At 39.6% G+C, this 22393-nt stretch overlaps 3 protein-coding genes and 1 non-coding gene across 4 annotated transcripts; 2 read left to right on the forward strand and 2 right to left on the reverse strand.

The window, feature by feature from the left end:
* LOC109722601 lies at positions 6508 to 7365 on the reverse strand. The gene has a single exon (XM_020250695.1). It carries the CDS (start codon positions 7363 to 7365, stop codon positions 6508 to 6510), a length of 858 nt encoding a protein of 285 aa, XP_020106284.1.
* On the forward strand, positions 8417 to 22138 carry LOC109722603. The gene is made up of 6 exons (XM_020250697.1): positions 8417 to 8556; positions 18396 to 18477; positions 18603 to 18681; positions 18766 to 20817; positions 21383 to 21482; positions 21587 to 22138. Exons 3-6 carry the CDS (start codon positions 18653 to 18655, stop codon positions 22136 to 22138), a joined length of 2733 nt encoding a protein of 910 aa, XP_020106286.1. The 5' UTR covers positions 8417 to 8556; positions 18396 to 18477; positions 18603 to 18652.
* TRNAQ-CUG lies at positions 17286 to 17357 on the forward strand. Its single transcript has one exon. It is a non-coding gene; the product is annotated as a tRNA-Gln (tRNA).
* On the reverse strand, positions 17656 to 18447 carry LOC109722602 (bifunctional dTDP-4-dehydrorhamnose 3,5-epimerase/dTDP-4-dehydrorhamnose reductase-like). Its single transcript, XM_020250696.1, has 3 exons — positions 18387 to 18447; positions 17838 to 18085; positions 17656 to 17739 (listed from the first exon to the last, which is right to left on the reverse strand). The coding sequence occupies exons 1-3, from the start codon at positions 18445 to 18447 to the stop codon at positions 17656 to 17658; spliced, it is 393 nt and encodes a 130-aa protein (XP_020106285.1).

Here is a 22393-nt window from a genome sequence, read left to right on the forward strand (position 1 = left end):
ATAATGTTGTGACTGGTTGAATTTGTGGGATTTGTAGGATTGTGATTGGTTTATGGATCTTTTCTTCAGTTTGGGATGTTTCTGTATATTGTGGTTCTCCGATTTGTATTTATGGATTTACTCAATCGGGTTTCTATCCAACCTGAGTAGTCATTTCCAACACTAGAGTTCGCGTGTTGGGAATACATTTCAAAAGATTTTTGCATGATTTCAGTATGAAATGATTAGATTTTAAAAACAAAAGCTTCCGTGTGGGGAGTGTCAGTCTCGGGAACCGATACCAATTGGTCCGATCGTCGAGCACAGTCACGAACCGAACGGACAAGTTGCCCCATCTCGCCCAGGCTCATCCTCATGTAAATAAATTCAACAGAATTGCCTAGCGGAAATCATTACACAACGCTAATCACGAAGTAAAGCAATAGCCATGAGTGACAAATACAAAAACTAAACATTCATTTGTACTATGATGCGTTTTTTGATCATAACAATACATCCAACTTGTATTTTTCGAATGTCCTTAACATTTCGTTTCAACATTTCTTTCTGAACATTCACATTTACCCAGAAATACACATTAAATTCTTTTCTTAACATGATTTACATCATATACAAAAGTATTATACAATAAGGTACGTTTACTCAAGAATGAAACCCCGATCTTTGGTGGCCTCTTGACTACAGGCTTCGGATAACTTTACTCGTCGTATCGCCGGCATCGCTCTGCTTCCGGCTCTGTGAAATATAGTGGGGTGAGAAACTACAACAAATTCCGGAGTGGGTTCGGCCTCAACATCACCTGGACTTCTTCACTAGAGACTAACTCAGGCATAATAGAAAGGAAACAGATATAGTAACCAATCTATAACATGATGCTAATATGCCTGAACAAATAGCAAGAAATATGCTCAACATTAAACATATGCAGGTTATGCAAGTTCTTTCGTTCTTTACACTTTGCACTTTACACTTTATTCTTTGCTCTTTGTTCTTTACTCTTTAATCTCAAGGCTAACCCGGGGGTGTCGCCACATTAACTTGCTTCACATTAAGTCCATCATCGCAGGAACTCACCCGCTAGGACCGTCCTTCGGGTTTACTCCAACCCGTGATGCATAACTCCGGAGCGCATCGCCCGAGGGGGAGCGACCGCCCTCGAGCACGGAACTCATAGCAAGTATGATCATATCCTTAACTCAAAGGATTTATAAGTTCAATCTTGACTTTACACTAGCTCTAGTGTTCTTTACATCACTTTATGTTGCAAACTCATGCAATCGTTGTTCTTTACTTTTTCTTTTACTTTTGCTAACTCTAGCAATTACATTCTTTACATTCTTTACTTTTAGCTACCTCTAGCACGTCGTGTTCTTTACTCCCCACATTACCTTAACTTTAGACATTGTCATTTTCACCATTCCTTACATCACGTTAGTTCTTTGCATCACACTAACTCTAGTGTCTCTTTACTTTACATTTTCAAATGCCACTCGATCTACGTCATAGTGTCACTCTGTTCTTTTGCTCACTTTGGGTGCTCACTTTTCTCTCATGCATACATAGGGTTTTCGACATTCATAAGATTCTCATTCATCATATTATGCAAGTTGTACTCACAATCATGCATCATTACATTTCATCATTACTTTACCCTAAAATGCATGCAACAATATATATACACATGCTCAAATGAATGACACATTAGGCATAGAGAGAAGTTCAATGAGTTTGAGAAGCACCACCCACCTCGTAGGCTTTCAAAGGTGCTCCGACGATTTTCTTGGGATTTTTAGACACCCGGTTCGCTACCTGCGGCAAATCGAAGCCCTATTAGGCCATTTTGCTCATATCTTTACCTCGGCCTTTCGTAACGCTAATCCGAGCGCACCAACGCGTCGGAAATACCCCCAATTAGGTTTTTGAAGGGTCAATTTCACTTAGAAACCCTTATGAGCAAAAGCCCAAATTTGGGTGCCCTAGCTCCAATGCATGTGTAAACCTAGGGTTTGATCTCATTGGGAAGCAAAAGTAGCTTCATTATACTCTAAATAGTCCCTTAGAACCACTCCTAACTCATTCCAAACCCTAGTTTGGATTTCACCATTAGAGGAGGGTTGAAGCTCACCTTGAGCTCAACCATGGTTTTGATCTTTAAAGAAGCAAAAAGAAAGCTTCAAATACTCCAAAAGTTCCATAAAAACCATCTTCATTCTAATCCAAACCCTAGTTTGGAATTAAACATGAGAAGGGGCAAAGCTTACCTCCAGGCTTGCTCCTTTCTTGCTCTAGAGAGGAAGAAGATGAAGCCTCTTTACTCCTTGATCTTCTTCTTCACTTTCTTCTCCTTCTTTTCCTTCTTTTCTTCCTTTCTTCTTCTTCTCCTTTGTCTTCTAGAGAGAGAGAGGGAGAGAAGAGAGTGTGAGAGGGTGAGGAAATGAGAGAAATATCTCATTTGCCCTCACACATAGCTATTGGGTTGCAAAATTGCAGCTAAACTCCTCAGCTTTTATCTCTGTGCATTGCCTGGACTGGGCAGTTTTCGCAGGCAGAGACCAGTCTCCCCGAGCAGGGACCGGTCCCCGAAGGTCCACCCTGCGCAGCTAGAGCTGCTGCGCGCAATGCGACCGGTCTCTATCTGGTGGGACCGGTCTCCGGGGGACTGGTCTCTCAGACAGAGACCGGTTCCTGAGAGCTGATCTTCCAAGACTTAGCCGATTTTTCGGCTGTCTCATTTCATACGCGTTCGGGGACCGGTCTCTCCCACCAGGGACCGGTCCCCGAGAGCTGAAAATCTGCAGTTTTGCAGAATTTGATTCTTTAGCTCTCGAAAACCTTTCATAACTCACTTTTGGTCATTTTAACACCTTCAGACTTTCCGAAGTGTACCATCCTCGCACTTTGGTCAATTTGACTAAAGTTCGACATCTTTATTTTCCGAATTTTCGGTATATTACAGGAGCACTTTTAAATAGGATGATTGTTGTACTGTGCATTGCATCATCCACCGCCTAAGGAGTGTTTAGAGGCATGCATCATCTCTAAGGATTGTTAGCTGTATGAAAATGCATATCATGAATTGGTTGTTGTTTGGTAAATGTAGGTTGTGGTTGTGATCCTGTTGTATCCGTTGGTACGCCGTGCAAATACAAAGGAGACTCTGCCCGAGTGGACAGAGGAACTTTGTATTTGTGGCGGGTCTGTACGTCACGTGGGCCAGGTTGAAAAAAAAAAAAAATGGCACGTTTTCCGTAACTCTGTTTTTAAAAGGCTTTGAAAATCGGCCCCGGGGCGTGACAGGACTACTATATGTTCAACAAGAATACTTGTTCGATAGTTTACCAAATCACTTGGCTAGCCCGGAGGCTCGCTCTCAATCTCACGTCTCAATCCTACGGCTATCCTATAGGTGCCACACCTACTCAATCACACTGGTGAGGATCTGCTCACTCACCCGACTCACAATCTACTCTCTACGGGGAGGATCCGCTCACTCGCCCGACTCAACACAGGTACCACAACCCAATCTCTATCTCACAGGTGAGGATCAGCTCACTCACCCGACTCACCTGGGGACGATCAGCTCACTCGCCCAAGACCGTCTGCGGGACCCAAAAGGCTATTCCTATCGTGTGACAACTCCGGAGTGCACTGCTTGTGTGGAGCGACCACCCCAAGCTTTGAACAGACATATCAGTATGATCAAATCCCTATCACTGAGGATACCTTACCACTCTAGACAACATCACTCGGGAACTAGTTCATTCCTACGTTCAACACGAAACAAGTGTTTCCTCTATACTTTACTTATCATGCTACTCGTCAAGTTATTTACTTATCTAGATGCCACTCGTTCTGTGGTTCTCGTTAACACAAGGTTAAGTTCGTCATTTACTTTACCACTATAGGGTTCTAGGTCGCAGTTCCCCTATTCTCATGCATCCTAAGTCAAGTGCCAAACTTATATCAATCTACACTACTAAGGATCATGCAAGAATTAATGGAAATGCAATTATTTAATACCCTATTATTCATAATAGTTACACTAGTCCAAATGCCACTCGTTCTTTGTGTTCAACACTAACTAGAGTTTAATCCACATTAATCATGTCATTATAGGGTTTCACAACACTATGTCCCAATCTCATGCATACTAGGTACAAGTATTAAGCAAATAACATTACACTACCACTAGCATGCTATAACATGTAACAATACCATCTAGCACCCTATAATGCGATATCACAATATGCAACTTGATCAATGATAACTTAGACATAGGGAGCAGTTCAATTGCTTCGGGATGGTCACCACCCACCTTTTATAGTGTTCTGATTGCTCATTGTCACTCGCAATCGGCCTCCCGCAGCGCACGCCGCTCGACTCGACCCAATTCACACGCGACCATCGAACGACCTCCGATCCGCAATCCGGAAATTAAAGGTCTTCGGTTTCTTGTCACGATGCTCGGAATTTGATCTCGTGATTTATGGACGCCACCTCGGCCCTCCAGGCGGAAACGAAGGCCGGAAGGTCGTTTTCTTCAATATCTTTGCATCGGCTCGACGAATCGCCGAACCGACTTCGCCAGCACGTTTAAACACCTATCAATTAGGTTTACAACCATCCAAATGAGATCAAAACCCTAAATTTCTCAAAATCCCCATTTTAAACCCTAGATCACAACTATGCAAAAATCCATCATGTAGCCTCTTGATTTAAGTATCAATCAACTCTTTAGCATGCTAGGGTTCATTTAAATCCAATTCTAGAGCTTACAAATGGAGTTCCAAAGATCTACCATTAAAGCCCTTAAAACTTACCTCAACTAGCTAGCAAGAAGATGAAGAAGATGGTGTTGGCTCTTCCTTTGATCTACTTCTCCTTCCTTTCCCTCTTTGCCTTCCTCTCCTTCTTCTCCTTTCTATAGAGAGAGAGGGAGAGAGTGTTTTAGGGTTTTGGTTTGGAGAAAATGAGAGAGAATGAGTTCTCTCCACTCCTATATACCCAACTAATGGTAGAATTGCCAAAACCCCCCTCAACAATGCAAATACTGCACTACCCTCGCGGGGCCAATTTTTGTATAAGGGACCGGTCCCTTATACAAATAGAGATCGGTCCCCGAAGGTCCAGAATTCCAGCATTTTTAGGACTTAGCCAAATTTTCAGCTTTTTCACCGTTTCTTCTCCGTTTTTGCTCGTTTGACCTCCGATTCTTTTCAAATCAAACCGAGACTCTCCAAACATGTTTTCAAGCGTATTTCCATCATCTTTTCATCCACGCTAATGCCAGATTTAGTCCACGGACCAACATAGCCTTTCCGGTCCTGTTTCCGCGCCTACGTGCACTGAATCGCCCGAATGCTCCCGAACTTCACCGAACTTCACCGGAACCTTTCCAATGGCTCTCCAACCAAATGTACACCATAACTTCATGATTTTAGAAGTCCGGTACCTTACATCCTCCCCTCCTTAAAAGGAGTTTCGTCCCCGAAACTAACCACTTCTAATCCAACTCATACCTCAACTCAACTTATTGAGTAATCGAGGGTTCCAATGCACTTCGCACTCCGGGGTGGCCTTTCACTCATCGGAACTATCCAAAGGCCCACTCTGGAGGATGTGAGACCAAGTTCACTCACATTTGCTAAGTGTAACATCGATAGTGCATTACTAGCACACAAGGAATCTCTCCTTGCACCACTCTCCTAATCGAGGAACACACTTCGATTCGATCATCGGCATTGCTTAGAGGCAATGTCATTGCTGCATCGATCAATCGCGAGTACTACCATGACATCCGGATCTTTGCTCTATTGCGAGATGGCACACTTCGGCACATCTCCAATGTTAATCCTCAAGAAAGCAATATTCTCAATTCTATGTAGCTATCCGGTATTCAAGTGTCTCCAAGAGACCACTTTACCCTATATTTCAATTGCCACTTCCAACATCAATTCGTTCTTACAACGAATTCACACGAACACCCCGTTTGTGAATCCCAGCCAAACTCCTCAACATAGTTACCGGCCAAACCGATTACCTCGGTTTCCACAGGTGGACTAATAGTCACCAATTCTACGTAGGCCATAGCCTATACCGTCTCGACACTCGTAACGTCTCTCGCTCGCAAGCGTTGACCCAATCATAACTGGGCGAAATTCTCACTTCAGAATTCGTACACACTCCAACCAGGAGCAACTAAGACCCCAAACCACGTCACATCTTCGGGTTGGGTCACTATCGCACCTTTAGTGCCGCCTTGAGATCCAATACGTGACATTTCTCGCTCCCGAATCTAAATTCGGACTACCACCCTAACCAAAATCCTTGCCCTCGACAACTCGAGGTAGGTAACGCACTATCACAACTCATGCATGCTGGGGGTAACTACACCGACCCATGCCCTGGTCTCTACTATGCTTATGAATAAACAGTAGCAAACGACCACAACTACAATGCATGCAATGCACTCATTTAATATCATGCAGAGGTATATATTTGCTTCAACTAAACCATACCTGCCACGACATCATCCGCAACTGTAGGTTCCTCGACCCGAGCGGCGTACACCCGACCACTTGGAGCAGATCGGGTCGCCTCAGGCTGACGTGGCGCCAAAGCACGTCCGATTGAAGCAACAATCAGTGGAGCTCCTTCATAATGGCCTGGAATTGCCGGAGCAAATGCGACAGACGGGGCAACCAAAGCCTTTCTCGGGCAATCACGGGCCATGTGCCCCGCCTGGCTGCATTCATAACGTCTCCCACGGCGATGCTCACATTGCATCACTAGATGGTCTCCACCGCAGAAGATGCACCGTTGCGCTTCACGGCCCTCAGACCGCTCTTGCGGGTACCTCGGGGGCTTCTTAGAACTCGACCGTCCTCCCGAACCACCGCCGGTCCGCTTCTTCCCCTTTTCCCTCTCGAACTCTTCGTGCTCCTCGCGAATACACACATTGCCGTGCTCAACCCACAGAGCACGGTCCAACACCTCTGTGAACGTATGAAACTTGAAGGCATGCACCAATCGAAAAACATCGGGCCGGAGTCCCCGCACAAAATACTCCGCCCGGTCCTGTTCGGTCCTAGCCACATCCGGTACGCAGTTCAGGATATGCGTGAATTCCCGCTTATACTCGCGTACCGTGCAGTTACCCTGCTTTAGCTTTCTCTTGTCACTGTCGGGGAAGTACTCTATGAACATCAGTCCCCGAAACTCTGCCCAATCAATTGGGAGTAAATTCGGAGATCTATCTTGCTTTACCCTCCGCCACCACACTCTAGCCCTCTTATCGAAACAATGAGCGGCCAAAGTTACCTTATCTTGCTCGAGGGTATAGATATCCTCAAACAAGGTTTCCATTGTGGCTAACCACGTCTCCACACTACTACAAAATCATCATTTAGCGTCATTTACTCTGCAGCATTTATCTAAATGATGCTAATTAATATATTTAACGGCATTACTTGATAATTGCCGCTAAATTTAATAGTTTAACAGCATTTTACTATTAATGCTGCAAAATAACATAAATTAGCAGCATAAATTAGTAAATGCCGCTAATGTTGCCGGCATTTTCTAAAAAATGATGCTAAATGCAATAAAATAGCAGCATTTATTGCTAAATGCCGTCATTAAACAATATATAATTATTAATATATCTCATTTTCTACTTAACTTTAAAATTTTTAAATTAAAGTTTGAAAATTTAGAATTTGAATTTTAAAAATGTGAAACTTATAATTTAAAAACTTAGAACTTATAATCTAAAATTTTAGATTTTAAATTTTAAATTCTAAAAATTTTAATTTTAATTTTTTACTTTTTTAATTTTTTAATTTTTTAATATTATATTAAACAAAATTTAAAATTTAAAATTTTGAGAGTTAAAATTTGAGATTTGAAAACTAAAAATTTAAATTTAATATCTAAATTGTTAATTTTCAATTTGTAATTTTAAAATTGAAAATTTAGAGTTTAAAATTTAAAATTTTAAAAAATTCAAATATAAATATAAATTTAAATTGAATTTGAATTTAAAATTTAAAAGTTGAATTTAAAATAAAAATTGAATTTGAAAATTTGAGTTTCCAAAATTTGAATTAATTTTCGAAAATCAAATTTTAACTGTTTCTGATTTTAGGTCTCGAAAATAAAAAAAAAACAAATTCGAAGTTTTAACTGTTTCTAACCCTAAAAATTTTACCCATGTCGATCGTTCCCCCTCATTTTTCCCCCATTTTTTTTCCTAGGAACCGCCGCCCACCTCCCCTTTCCTCTCATCCGACTCTTCTTCCTCAACACCTCCTCCTCTTTCCCTCCCCCCTCACCTCCATCACCCGCGCCACCTCCTCCCACTTGTGCATCGCCGCTTCCAGCTCCGCGCCCGCGGCCTCCAGCTGTGCGGCCTCCAGCTCAGCGGCCGCCACTTCCAACTCCGCGCGCCGCCTCCTCCAGCTTCGTAGCCGCCGCCTCCAGCTCCTCACGCCGTCGTCTCGAGCTTCGCGGCCGCCGCCTACAACTCCAAAACCCCTGCTCCTCTATCGATCTGAGGTACTCCTCTCTCTCTCTCTCTCTCTCTCTCTCTCTCTCTCAGAGTTGTGACCTCAATTGTTTAATTTGAGATTCGAGATTAGCTTGTCTTGCTGCCAAAGATCTATTTTTTTCTTCCAACACATCTAAATATTCCTACAACTCGATCAAATACTGAAGTCAAACAACTAATTACATAATAAAGACAAAGCAACATTTGTTTCTCAATACAAAAGAACAGACAAAAGTGAAAAAATATAGGATTAGTTACAAAGTTCGACCCTGAAGCTTCACCCCAATTTTCAATATCAAGCTCATATTTCAATTGTAACAACTTAATCTCAAAAGTTTAACCCCCAATTTGAATTCATCCTCGAGGATTCAACTTTAACCCTGAAGTTTGGCCTCGATTTAATTTTTTTCCTAAAGCCATCCTCCAAGTTTTGATGTAAAATAAGGAAGTTTAAAGATAGTAATGACATGGTACCTCTGTCTATGGACTAAAGGGAGGGCATAATAGCTCGGTAAAACAAACTTCATAGGTTAAATTGTTGGCATTAAAACAATGAGCCAAAATTAAAAAATAGGTCAAATTCAGGGAAGAATTTGATAGTAAATCGTTCAAAAATATAATGATGTAGCCAAACTCCTGATATTTTTTTGGAGTTAGGAATACACTAAAGCATAAAAGCTCACAGCCTCACAGATCATTTAGTTCATTTAGTGCAACAACTCGTGCAGAACCATTGCTATATCCATCCTTTTTGGGGATATTAACATTCCCTGCATGGCTTCCAAAACGTGAATTATATATCTCCAGTAGCATGCCGTTGTATTTTAGCAAGTGATTGTTCAGAAGTTACCTGTGATAATCATCATCAGCAAATTTAACTCTTTTCTAGGAAACTTCTTGCAAGACTATTGACTACATTTACAGAAGGAGATCAAAGGAGTCTCATGTAAACCTTATGTATGAAAGGGTGTAAACAGAAATTAGAATAATCAGTTATTTAATTACAGAGTATATCTATATATAACCATATATTTAAGATCCTGAGGTATAAAACCATAACAAAAAAAAAACCCAACGAAGATAGCAAAAGAACCGCAAGTATCATGATGACATCAAAAATACCAAATACCACATTGAAGGCTAGCCGGTCGGACAACAACTTGAGCCTTGAGTACAGTCTCAGTGAAAACAAAATTATTATGCTGATCATACCGGACTGATAATTTTTCATTCAATAAAGTTAACCTACCAACAAGCTGCATATACATCTTAACGCACATAAAGTATTAGAAAGATTGTCTTCAGCAGATAAGAGATCCTTGATAGTGTTCAAAATTTTGGATTACTTATAAGCATTCTGAATACTTACTTTTGTTTCCAGACTTCTTCTCAAAGATTCATTCTCTTCATGTAATTTAGAAAGCTGCTCCTGTCAGACGTTAAATAAAAAAAGAAATAAAATAAAATAAATAGCTGCCTTAGAGATAGCTTTCAAAACATTTATGACAATCGGCAAACACTATTGCCCTAGAACTCGTGGTTTGAAAAATCAGAAAAAGAAAAAGGAAAAAAAAACAGCATTACAAGGCAAGTGAATAAAAATATTGGCGCTTTCAAAATCCAATTTAGGATATCTTAAAAATCCCTATCATTCACAACTAACAAGATAATTAAAGCTGATAAGTAAAGGCACTAAATCATCTCAAACTACAGAAACTTTGCGAAAAAGGTTAAGTACCTCTCATATGTTAGAAAATTGCGTACGGTAAAAACACAGCGAAAAAGAAATCAAACAAATTTGATTTTTGAAAACTCTCGAGATCAAATCTCAAAAACCACGCAATTAGGATCCCTCATGTTCTTTAAGATTAAAGGAGAAAAACAAGATCGAATCTTTACCTTTTTCGTGGATAAATCTTCACCTCAATTTGATGATCGTGGAATTCGGTTCTCTTGAAGCCGCACACGCGTCCGGCCTCTATAGGTATCCACACGAGGTTCTTGATTTGATGGATGTCCTCACCGGGGTGCTAGCTCCCTTGCAAAAGGACGTCTTTCTTGCTAGAAGATGGAAGAGAGAAGAGAGGATAGATGACGGCTAGGGTTTTCTAAAACTCCCGTATATTATATATAGGAATATAATCCTATTCCTAATAATATAATGACAATTAAGGATAAGTATAAATCTAGATTTAAATTTATCTTTTCCTTAATTGGTTAGATCGATCAAATCCTAATTTGATTCGACTTTAATTTTATATTAATTTGATCTTATCAAATTAATAATGCAACATTTGCACATAAGTCCTCTTATAACTTACTAACTATTAGTAAGTCCTCTCTTGTAACATTTACACCTTAATACGACTAATTTGTAATAATTACAAATTAGTCCAATTATCATTATATTGACAATTAGGTCCTCCGGCGATTCAATAATCGCGATCTAGCTATCCGATCAATCACAACCTCTTATGTGTGTGACCCTATAGGTTCTATTCTATCCGGTAGTGAGATATATTTTGATCACTATCAACAATATCACTGAAACTCCTTTCAATGGATCGGAATAATTCCAACTCAGCCCAATGAGAATTATCGATCATCTAGATAATTCTCATGAGTCTCACAATCCACCAGTGACGCCTAGCAGCATGTAGTGGCATTCCAGTAGAATGGAATACTGAACCTCTTGGTGCAGTTACCGTGTGATACAATCCTTCTATCATGAGTCCCGACTTGACGGAGGCTATGGAATAACTCGTCAAACCCCATCGTCTGTCATATGTTAAATTTATTCGACTCGAGTTTCTAATATCGGAAACCCTTTTCCGCTATTTATTCTGCCCTGGCCAAGGTCTTCTAAACTCGGTCTCATAAATCACATAGGACTAACACCCCTATCTACCAAGGGAGATAGATTCCATCTAAGTGCGCACCCTATTCCTACAATGAACCTACTGCAGCCAACATGCATCGCAAGGACCCGAATGGCTAGAGGCCAAGTGTATGTACAGTCAAACTACAGTAACCTCATTGTGAACAGCCGAGGCACCGCAGGTCAAAGGACCAGTCATACTACTGCAACAATTGAGTAAGTCACTGACGAGTGAGTAGACATCTAAGTGACTTCTTGCGTTGGTCACGTCCGGTACCCTTGTTCTCTAACAACCACCTGCATATTCGCTTCAGTGTCCCCACACTGTCGACTCGAGACTCGTCTACCTAAAAGGGAAGCGACCTATGCACCAATCTCACTGGATCAATCACCGTCCCCGTGATGATCCATTGATCGGGAGCATTTAGGAATTAACCATCAATGACGCATGTCTCAAATTCTCAACTCTTGAGAATATATGTCATCATCTTATTAATTCCTTGGACGATTCATGGACACATATACAACATGAATGGAAATAAAAACCCAAAGTTATTCATAATATTTTAAAATCAAATACAAAATTATGTCCTAGAAAGAATACATGTGTCGGCCTGGTTGGCTTCTAGGGCATACATCTAACATCATATTCTCAATTGTCAGCATAAGACTTATAAACTTATCAGAATAGCATTTATTGCCAATAAAATTGGCTACAGGTTAATGTGAAGAAACATAAACAACAGCACAATCAACCTGCTTACAACTTTTAAAGCTTCAGTTTCACAAGAAATGACAGCTAAGTTCACAGAATGATAATATCAGATTGTTATAATAAAGTCTACCGTACTAAAACTGTCAAAAGACATACAACATTACATGACAAGTAAACATATAGAAGCAAGAAACTTCCAACTTAAAAAAGGACAATAAAAAGTTTGTCACTTAAAAAAGGACCATACTGCAACAACTATGCTTTTAACATGCAAAGATATCTTTTCAAAATGGACACACTGGGATAAGATGTCCTTATTTACTAGACAACTAGTTATCAAGTTTGAGTGACAAAATTGATGGCGGAAATGGGAATCCTGTTAGATTCCTTTCATATGATCCCAATTTGAACTCTACTCACAGCAAGGATGGAAGGCAACTGGAATTATTCTAATATATTTTAAGTGCCAAAGGGATTGTTTCATTCCATCTTTTATTCTTTGGCCTTAGTTAAGCAATCCACTTAGTTAATAACCTCTCAATCATCCCACTCGGCAATAAAGGCTCTTCAAATAGATAGAGAGATACAATTTTCAAATTACAGCTGTAAAACAAGAAACCCATCCATCAACTAATGTAGAAGCAAGGGTCCAATATCGCTAGAACAACAATGGCGAAAAAGGTACACAGAAATAAAAAGGGAACATGAAGCATCAAGAAGTTTAAAAAAGTTCTTATCACATATACTACAAAACATCACCTCAGCGAAGGTCTTCCCAAGCGGCGATCGCGTGCAAATTTATTGTCAAATTGCAATCCCAAGAGAAACTGCATTTTCAAATGTTGTTTAATAGGATCAGCCGGTTAGTTTAAAGGTAGAGTGAGAGAAAGAGAAGGATGCCCTTTTAATTGCTGATTCAAGTGATTTTATATCTCTAAACCTGTATGAGCTACAGTCTACCTAATTAATTTTAATCAGATAACTTGATGAGAATACAAGAAAAAAAAAAAATCAACTCCCTTTTCCACTTGTGTGCATCTATCATTGTGTTTTATCAATACAACCATGTATCTGTTGAAGGAACAATATAAAATGCTGCAGCTATTAAAAGCTACAGTTTTAATACTCAGCAACTTGCCTAAATTAAGACGTTTTAGCATTAAATGTCAACCAACAACCTGCGAATGGAAAGAAAGTCCAAACCAACCTTTCAATTTGATCATAAACCAATCAAAGTGTTAGTCATTTGGATGATCTTAAGCAGTTAATTGTAATTTAGCATGAATAAACCAAACGAAGAAGTCTGACAGAAGATAACGAATAAACATTGAAATGTGATTAGTCTCTAAAGTTCGGTCCTACTTCAATTTCGTCATCATAGGATCGAAGTAAACATCTCGAGAATGAAATTGAGATCCTCTAATACTGTTGGACTAAATAAATTGTAACTTTTGATAACAAAATGCAAATCCACGTCAAAATTCATAAATAAATTTATGAAAATTGAAATTCAATGAGGCTGAAATTACAGTCAAACTCCAGAGGGAATACTTATAACTTTTAATTTATAGTAACTTTTGGCTAAGCATGCTACTTTACTAAAATTTGATGACATTTCTGTTGATTGGACTGAACTACATGTGAAAGCTGCATCAAATGGAAATGCTCTGTTTGCTGTCACGCCCCGGATTACACTTTCCCCGGGCGCGCCGACAAATCCGCCGTATACAAAGGAATTTCCCCTGTATACGAAGCGATAGCTGTACCTGTAAAACAAACACTACTACGAACAGTAGTAGAGAGCTGCTAGAGAAAACAGAAGCTAACAAACAGAGTTTCATATACATAGTCCAAATCCAAAATACAAAGCTACTCGCACTGGCGAGTTAAGTCCACTATGTACATAAACTCGAAACAAAACATCTACCTGCAGAAGGGCACCTCTAGCTCAGCACGTCGGGTAGGGCTCTAACCCGCGACGCCCTTGCCTCGATCCTGATCCGCGGACGGTGCAGCAGCCGGAACCTGTGGCTCTGCAAAAACAGGGGGTAACAACTGGGCGTGAGAACTACTGTAAAAACAAGTAGTCCTCAGTGGGTACCGCCCAAAACAACATCGGTCTACCCACTAAGTCTACAGAAGGGAGCAAGAATAGTAGTGAAATGCAGGAATAAAGTCTACCGCTATCAAATACTACACTATCATGCTCTACACTAACCAACTGTAGGAAATGTCCAACCTGACCCAATCCAATCGGGACTGTAAGCATACCCGTCCCCGGGACTGTGAATACACCCGTCCCTGCCCCGTTGCGACTGTCCAGCTACCTCCACTATGACTAGTCCGTGGAGAGCAAGTCCAACTGGCATGAGCGACACTAACGCAAAAGCACCAGCCTGACTCCGGAGTGGCACTCGTGGGCGCTACCCAACCGAGTATGCAGCGTATCTCTGTCGAGCTCAATCAGGCTCCAACTAGCCAAAGTCAAGTAATCGACTCAAATCGGTCTAACAACCAACAGGTAACGTGCCCTCGGCACAATCTGACGCCAAAAAGGCGATACGGGTCCACCGTCAACTCTGACGGCACCCAACAGTCCGAAACAACCTGAACGACCCTGTAAAAATCCACTCGGCGAACCAGCACGAGTGTAAATACATTCTAAACTACCTGGGGTACTCGTCTCGAAGAAACTGTGACAGTACAATTTTCTAACGGCTCCTGGAGCTAAATCAGGTAGTTAAAACTGGTGACAGGTCCAAATCGCAGGTTTTCTCCTAATTCAAATTCCAAGTCCAACATGTATAATCTACTTAATTTATAAAACATGCTCCAAAATTCAGATTTCACAATCTACATATAGTCCATGAATTTGAGCTAACACAATTTACCGAAATCAAGATCTATACATGTCAACCAATAAGAACTTAGGAGTAAAGCCGATGTAACCCACCTAAAATGCTAATCCTTGGCAACGAAGGACTCCCACTGGTGTAGAGCAACTTGCTGGATCAAACGCACAGCTCCGAGTCCAGAAATCGTCCACGCTCGAGCTCTACACAACAATAAATCACTGTTTCAGTCCCGAATTTCAGCAGTGAGGTACAACAGGGATTCGACCAAGCTAACCTTCACCAAATCCAGCAAGCAAGGGCTTCGTGGATTCCTCTCGAAGTCTTGAATCCAAAGAGCCAAGTCTCGTCGCAATGCGATGCTCCTACGTCGAGTACGAGCTGAAATACTAACAGTCGACGGTGGATTTCAGCAAACAATAGTTATCCGAGTTGAAGTAGTAAGAACTTGCCCAAAAATCCAAGGGAAGGCTGAATTACTCACCTCGACAGCGACAAGCGCCGGCACGACGTCAAGAACAGCGTAGTCGCACGCTCGCTCGATCTCCTCGCAAAGTCCCGGCGTCAAATACGTGCTCGAACGATCCTGCGGCGCGACGTCGGCGACGAAACTCCAAGTAAACTCCTTCCTTGCTTCCAACCGGGTGGGAGAGTGAGAGAGATGGAGAGTTGCAGCTAGAAGACCTCTCTCTCTCTCTCTACACGAAGCTAAATAGAGGGGAGTGAGGGGTGATACAAACGAGGTGAGATTTTACCGTTTTAGCCCTTTACCTACTCCCTTGTACCGGTACACGGGCTCCTGTACCGGTACAAGAGCCAACCCGAGAGCAGCTAAATCTGTGCGCGTAGCTTGTACCGGTACAGAAAACCCTTGTACCGGTACAGCAAGCATTCCCCGCGCTGGTTGTACCGGTACAGCATACACTTGTACCGGTACAGCAAGCAGGAAAATCTGCTGTTTCGCAGATTCCTTCGCTGAAAGCTGGCCTCGCGTCGCACGGAGTCCGTTTTGCGTCTATTTGACGCCAACGCGACTCGGACTTGTCCCGACACTCTCCAGAGCTGTCGACAAGCCCCCACAGCCAAACACCAGGGATCTCACATTTGCTCACTGGATAAGAAAGAGTATAAAGACCAGAAACCAAAAGCAAAGTAGTTGGTAAACATTGAAACTAAGTTCTGTCATAGATGTTAGAAGAATTCCCCGCACAATGGGTATCAAAGAAGTCCATATTCGCCAATCAAAGTGCTTTCTCTTTGATAGCTTTCAGTTCTAGCAAAAAGGCCCAAGCAAAAGTTAAATTATTGGTAGTTAGATGAAACTCTTTGGCTTAGATTATGATCATGATGAGTTTACCATAGAGCGAGGATCTATAACAACTCATGCAGGATTGTTCGTCGAAGACGGGAGAAGGTAATCTGTCAAGAAGTTTGCCCTCCGAGATAGGAGAGGTTGTAGATGATGTATTTATGGAACCTAAAATTTAAGCAGCAGAGAGTAAGCTACGCAATCGAAAGTATGTTTTGCCGAAGATAAATGGAAAATGAAGTGAGAAAAGTAAGTGATATATAGCTAAAAAATCACATATAAGTTATGCTAGATCTAATAATTAACCAGTATGATTCACTTTCTTAGAATAAGCATGGTTTTCTTATTGAATAAAGAGTGGCATAAACTTTGATCATAAACATATTTTGCTACAGCGTTTGTTTGTATCCAAAGCAATAACTTGTAACAGAGTTTAGGCCTATCGTTCGACAAACGGTGCAACTAAGGCCTATCGGCTTTTTTTATTCCTTTTCTTTTTTTTATTTTTATTTTTGGTGTGAGATTGGAATGTCTAATAATTGAGCAGGCACTATAGTTAATAGCCTCGTCTAATCAACGCACAGGATTAACTGTGCAGTGGGGCCCACAGGTAGCCGACGCTCGGCTCCAATCACACACTAGTGGGACCCACCCACCACCACTACGGCCTATACATACACCTCATACACCCAACTTAATTTCTAATAATTAATACATATTATTAACATACCAACACTATGGCGCAGAGGGATTCGATTCCTTGACATGCATTTTTCCCAAATAAGAAGGTATGAAAAACACATTAATTAGACTTAATTATCTAACAATTAAAAAAAAAGGAGCATTGTATGATGTGTATGAATTATGTCTTCAACATTAAAAATTAAGGTAGCGAACATGGTAATACTTTAACAAATGTGGTGTGGATCAGTTCTTAAATGATAGCGTTCAATAATATTGAAGGCAATAATCTAACATCCCCTGGTCCCATGGTCTAGTGGTCAGGACATTGGACTCTGAATCCAGTAACCCGAGTTCAAATCTCGGTAGGACCTTATATTATTATTATTATTATTATTATTTTGTTATTTAAGTTCGATTTGCATTGGATAATTGGATATCACCTTAATTATCTTTTTAGTTATTCAAACTACATCTTTAGTTGGTTCCAAATCAAACTGAATCATTGATATCACCTTGTTTATTTGTAGTTATTCAAACTGTATCTTTGTTTTCGTTCCAAATTAAGCTGACCCATTAACACCCACAGGGAAATGGATTGCATATCACCTCATTCATTTTTTAAGTTATTCAAACTATATCTTTACTTTGGTTCCAATTCGAACTGAATCATTAGGCATTGCTGAGGTCAGAAGATATAGGCATTCGAACTCGCAATGTACAGACATTATCAAACTCTTTCAAAAGCTCTTCAACCTGCATCATCCAACAAAAGAACCATAAGAAACAGTTTACTAAACATGCAACTTATCAAAGACGTAATAGACCTACAATTCATGTAATAAGGTGTTTACCATAGCCTTGGTCTTCGAATAGAATGATCCGGTAAAGTTTGGCTTGTCTTCCTCCTTGAAGCCAATTCCTGACCCTTGAGGATGAGCATCATCATATTCAAATATACATCCAGTTGCATAATTCATCATTAACAGCCCCTGTTCCCTGCAGACATCAGCAAGAGTCAAAGTGCCCACAACATTGGTTCGAATCGTCTCAGGCTTGTGTGACTCGCACCAATCAACATTAGGTCTACCGGTCACACCAGCTGCATTAAATACATGTGTTGGTTTAACATTCTGCTTAAAGTACTTAAAAATTTCTCTTTTTCACGGTTGGCTTTGAATGATAGCAAAGGGATCGGTTAATTGTTATATAGATCAATGTCTTGGCATTTGGCTATCCATGAATGTTCATCGTACTATGTTTGATAAATTTTGTTTTTCTTATCTCATTTGATTAATTAGTTCTTTTGCTTTGATCGTTTAATTAACCTCTACCGAGTCTCGAGTCTAAGTAGTGTGAAAAGATGCATTAATTAGATCAAGCAAATTGATCTTCTTATTTACATGGATCAGGAAGTAAAAGTGTGGAAGAAAAAACTTGTGGGATAGCTGTGGTTGAGGTCATCTTCTACTTCTTCTTCTGTTTGCAGATTAGGTAAGTTATACTATATCCCTTTTTTATTCTCAGCTTTTGTTAAAATTGCATCACTGTCTAAACATATATATGTTTTTAAATGTGTTTTTAAATGTGTTTAAATGTGTTTTCTTTTTTCAACTTAGGTTTACACCCATTTTTTATCTTATCTTCTCACAATCTTATCATCTATATTATGGATAAGAGCTGGATACGCGAATCAAGGTTTGCTCTAACACAAATAAAGTTATTCTTTTTCCAAAATACATTAATTTGTATATTAATCCATATTCACTTTCGAAAATGTAGGGTTAGTGAAAAATATCTTCAAGGAGTTTCAAACTTTCTCGATTTTGCATTTTTGAATGCAATGCAAGAAGGGTTAATCCTTTGCCCTTGTAATAAATGTACAAATCGCTATTGGCAAGATAGAGAAACCGTTCTAGATCATTTGATTTGTGATGGCTTTTCAAATGATTATACAAATTGGATCTATCATGGAGAAAATGTTAATTTGTTCTCCTCTATGCACGATTTTGATAACACTGATGTGCATGATGATATGCATGGCATGCTTAATGAAGCTTTTGGTATTTTTCATGAACCTGATGAAAACATTGCGCAACGAGAACATATGTCTAATGAAGAACCTAATGAGGAGGCCAAAAAATTTTACAAATTAGTTGACGATTCAGAGCAGGAGTTATACCCTGGTTGTAAAAAGTTCTCAAAACTCTCATTTATTGTTAGATTATTTCATTTGAAGTGTCTTAATGGGTGGACAAATAGTTCATTCACGGCGCTACTTACTCTAATTAAAGAGGCACTTCCTGCTGGTGAAACTCTCCCAAATTCATTTTATGAAGCAAAAAAGATCATCGATGACTTAGGTCTACGGTACAAGAAAATCGATGCTTGCCCAAATGACTGTCAGTTGTACTATAAGGGGACTTCTACTGCAAGTTCATGCAATACTTGTGGTGCTTCTAGGTGGAAAACTACTGATAATAATGTAAAGTGTGACACATCGACCTCTAAGAAAGTTGGCAAAAAAATTTCAGCCAAGGTTGTGTGGCACTTTCCTTTAAAACCAAGACTACAGAGATTGTTTATGTCATCAAAAACTGCTTCACTTATGAGATGGCATCATGATGGTCGAACAAAGGATGGAATAATGCGACATCCCGCTGACTCCCCAGCATGGAAAACATTTGACTTTGAGCACCCAGAATTTTCTTCAGAACTTCGTAATGTGAGACTCGGCCTAGCAAGTGATGGTTTCAACCCGTTTCGAACAATGAGTACAGCACATAGCACATGGCCAGTTATTTTGATACCATATAATTTACCACCATGGCTGTGTATGAAACAACCGTTTATTTTTTTGTCCTTACTTATTCCAGGACCAACAGCGCCAGGTAATAATATTGATGTGTATTTAGAACCATTAATTGATGAGTTGAAGGATCTTTGGCTTGATGGATTGAATACTTATGATGCATCAATGAAGCAAAACTTTCAAATGCGTGCTGCATTATTGTGGACTATTAGCGATTTTCCAGGGTATGCTAATTTGTCAGGATGGAGCACTAAAGGGCGTTTGGCATGTCCTTCTTGCAATGTTGATACTGAATCTCGCTACTTAAAGCATGGTCGAAAATTTTGCTATATGGGCCATCGTCGATATTTAGAAACAAACCACAAATTTCGACGGGATAAGATTTCTTTTGATGGGAGCCAAGAACTTAGAGATGCACCTGTTCCATTATCTGGCTCGATGGTCTTGCAGCAATTACAGAATGTTGAAAACAAATTTGGCAAGTTAGAAAAGAGAAAGCGAGGAAAGGATGTTAATTTACCACACAATTGGAAGAAAAGAAGTATATTCTTCTCTTTGCCTTATTGGGAGAGCATTCTTATACGTCATAATTTAGATGCCATGCATATTGAGAAAAATGTTTTCGATAATTTACTTTGGACATTATTAAATGAAGATGGTAAAACAAAGGACAATATAAAAGCTCGTCGTGACTTGGAAGTTATGGGTATTAGAGACTCACTCCATTTAAAACAAAATGGAAGCAAAACCATAGTTCCTCCTGCATGCTTCGTGCTTTCTAAGCAAGAAAAGAATATTTTCTTCAAACTACTAAAATCAGTTAAATATCCAGATGGATATGCAGCAAACATTTCAAGTTGTGTGCATGTAAAAGATCGAAAAATTATCGGACTAAAAAGTCATGACAGTCACATTTTTTTACAACAATTGCTTCCTATAGCATTAAGGAGTGTTCTGACAAAGAATGTAAGCTCGCCGCTTATGGAAGTAAGTAGGTTNAACTTTGTATTTGTGGCGGGTCTGTACGTCACGTGGGCCAGGTTGAAAAAAAAAAAAAAAATGGCACGTTTTCCGCAACTCTGTTTTTAAAAGGCTTTTAAAATCGGCCCCGGGGCGTGACAATACCACTTGAAGTGTTTGGAAATCAAATTTCAAAAATTTTCAACATCACTTGCCTAATGATCAAATGGTTTCAAAACTTGTAATTTTAATGGTCGATATGAGGCGTTTTCTCGTTTAACGGCGTAAAGATATCCAAATCAATTAAATTTTTGTTAGAAAATTTTTTAAATTATTTAAAACAAGATCTATACTCTTGATCTTGATTACAAGACTTCTATCATCATTTTTTAAAGAATATTCATTTTCAGCCGTTCATTTTTGTGTCCACTTGATGGATAAGAGAACAATATCGAAAATGTATGAAATTTGATTAATTCTAAACACTTCGAGTGGTATAGATCATGTTTAACGGTGTCGATCGTCGATTTGGAGGCTCCATCATTGAAAATAAATGGGTGGCAACGGAGCCCGTTTGCTACCGATAGCATTCCAGCTCAACTCTAATTTTCTAACTTATAATTGTAGGAAACATATCGACATAATAAAAGGGATGAAGCGCCGAATGCGGCCAAGGGAAATAGAGCGAATTCATAGTGAGACATTTCATGACTGGTTTAAAGATCATATAAAAGATCGTCCTTTTAGTTTAAATTTTTATGCATAGTAAAGTATACATTTTTGTACATAACATTATTGTACTAATTAATGTTTTCTTAATTTGATGAGTAGGTTAGTAAAGCAGTTGATGAAAAGAATGAAATTTTGCCGGAGGATATTATCTCGCTAGCTCGTGGCCCTTATAAAGCTGCACGAAGATACCAAGGTTATATTGTCAATGGATTTAGATTCCACATCAGAGACCGTGAAATTAATAGAAGAACTCAAAATAGTGGAGTTGTTGTCACTGCTCGTACATCTAGTTATGCTAGCGCCAAAGACAAAAATCCTATTGCTGGAGATATAATATACTATGGAATTCTCACGGACATAATTGAATTAAATTATTATGAGCATTTTAAAGTGGTGTTATTTAAATGTGACTGGGCGGATGTGCATTCTCAAGGTAGAGGAGTAAAAACAGATGATTTTGGGTTCACGTTGGTAAATTTCAACCGACTATTATTTAAAGGCCACGAACTCTCTGATGAACCTTTTACCTTAGCCTCGCAAGCGAAGCAAGTCTTCTATGTACAAGATCCTATTGACAAAGATTGGCAGATTGTCATTCATACAAAACCAAGAGATTTATTTGAGAATATGATGAAATTCAATAGATTATAGAACTGCCTTCAACAGTACATTGAAAATATAGGAAAATGTCATTATTAACGAAGTAAGTAGTCTTTGCAGATGAAGACTTGATATGCCCGAAATTCAATTGACACGTCTTAATCAACCCCAAGATGAAATGGATTGGATGATCAGAATGGAAGAAATAAATGGTCTAATTGAATGTGATCTGGAATTTCACTAGTATAGAATCCTTTGAAAATATCGTTACTTTTTATAAAAAAAAAATATAAAAAGTCTTAACCG

Source organism: Ananas comosus, linkage group 16, assembly GCF_001540865.1.
Source record: "Ananas comosus cultivar F153 linkage group 16, ASM154086v1, whole genome shotgun sequence".
NCBI classification, from domain to species: Eukaryota; Viridiplantae; Streptophyta; class Magnoliopsida; order Poales; family Bromeliaceae; genus Ananas; species Ananas comosus.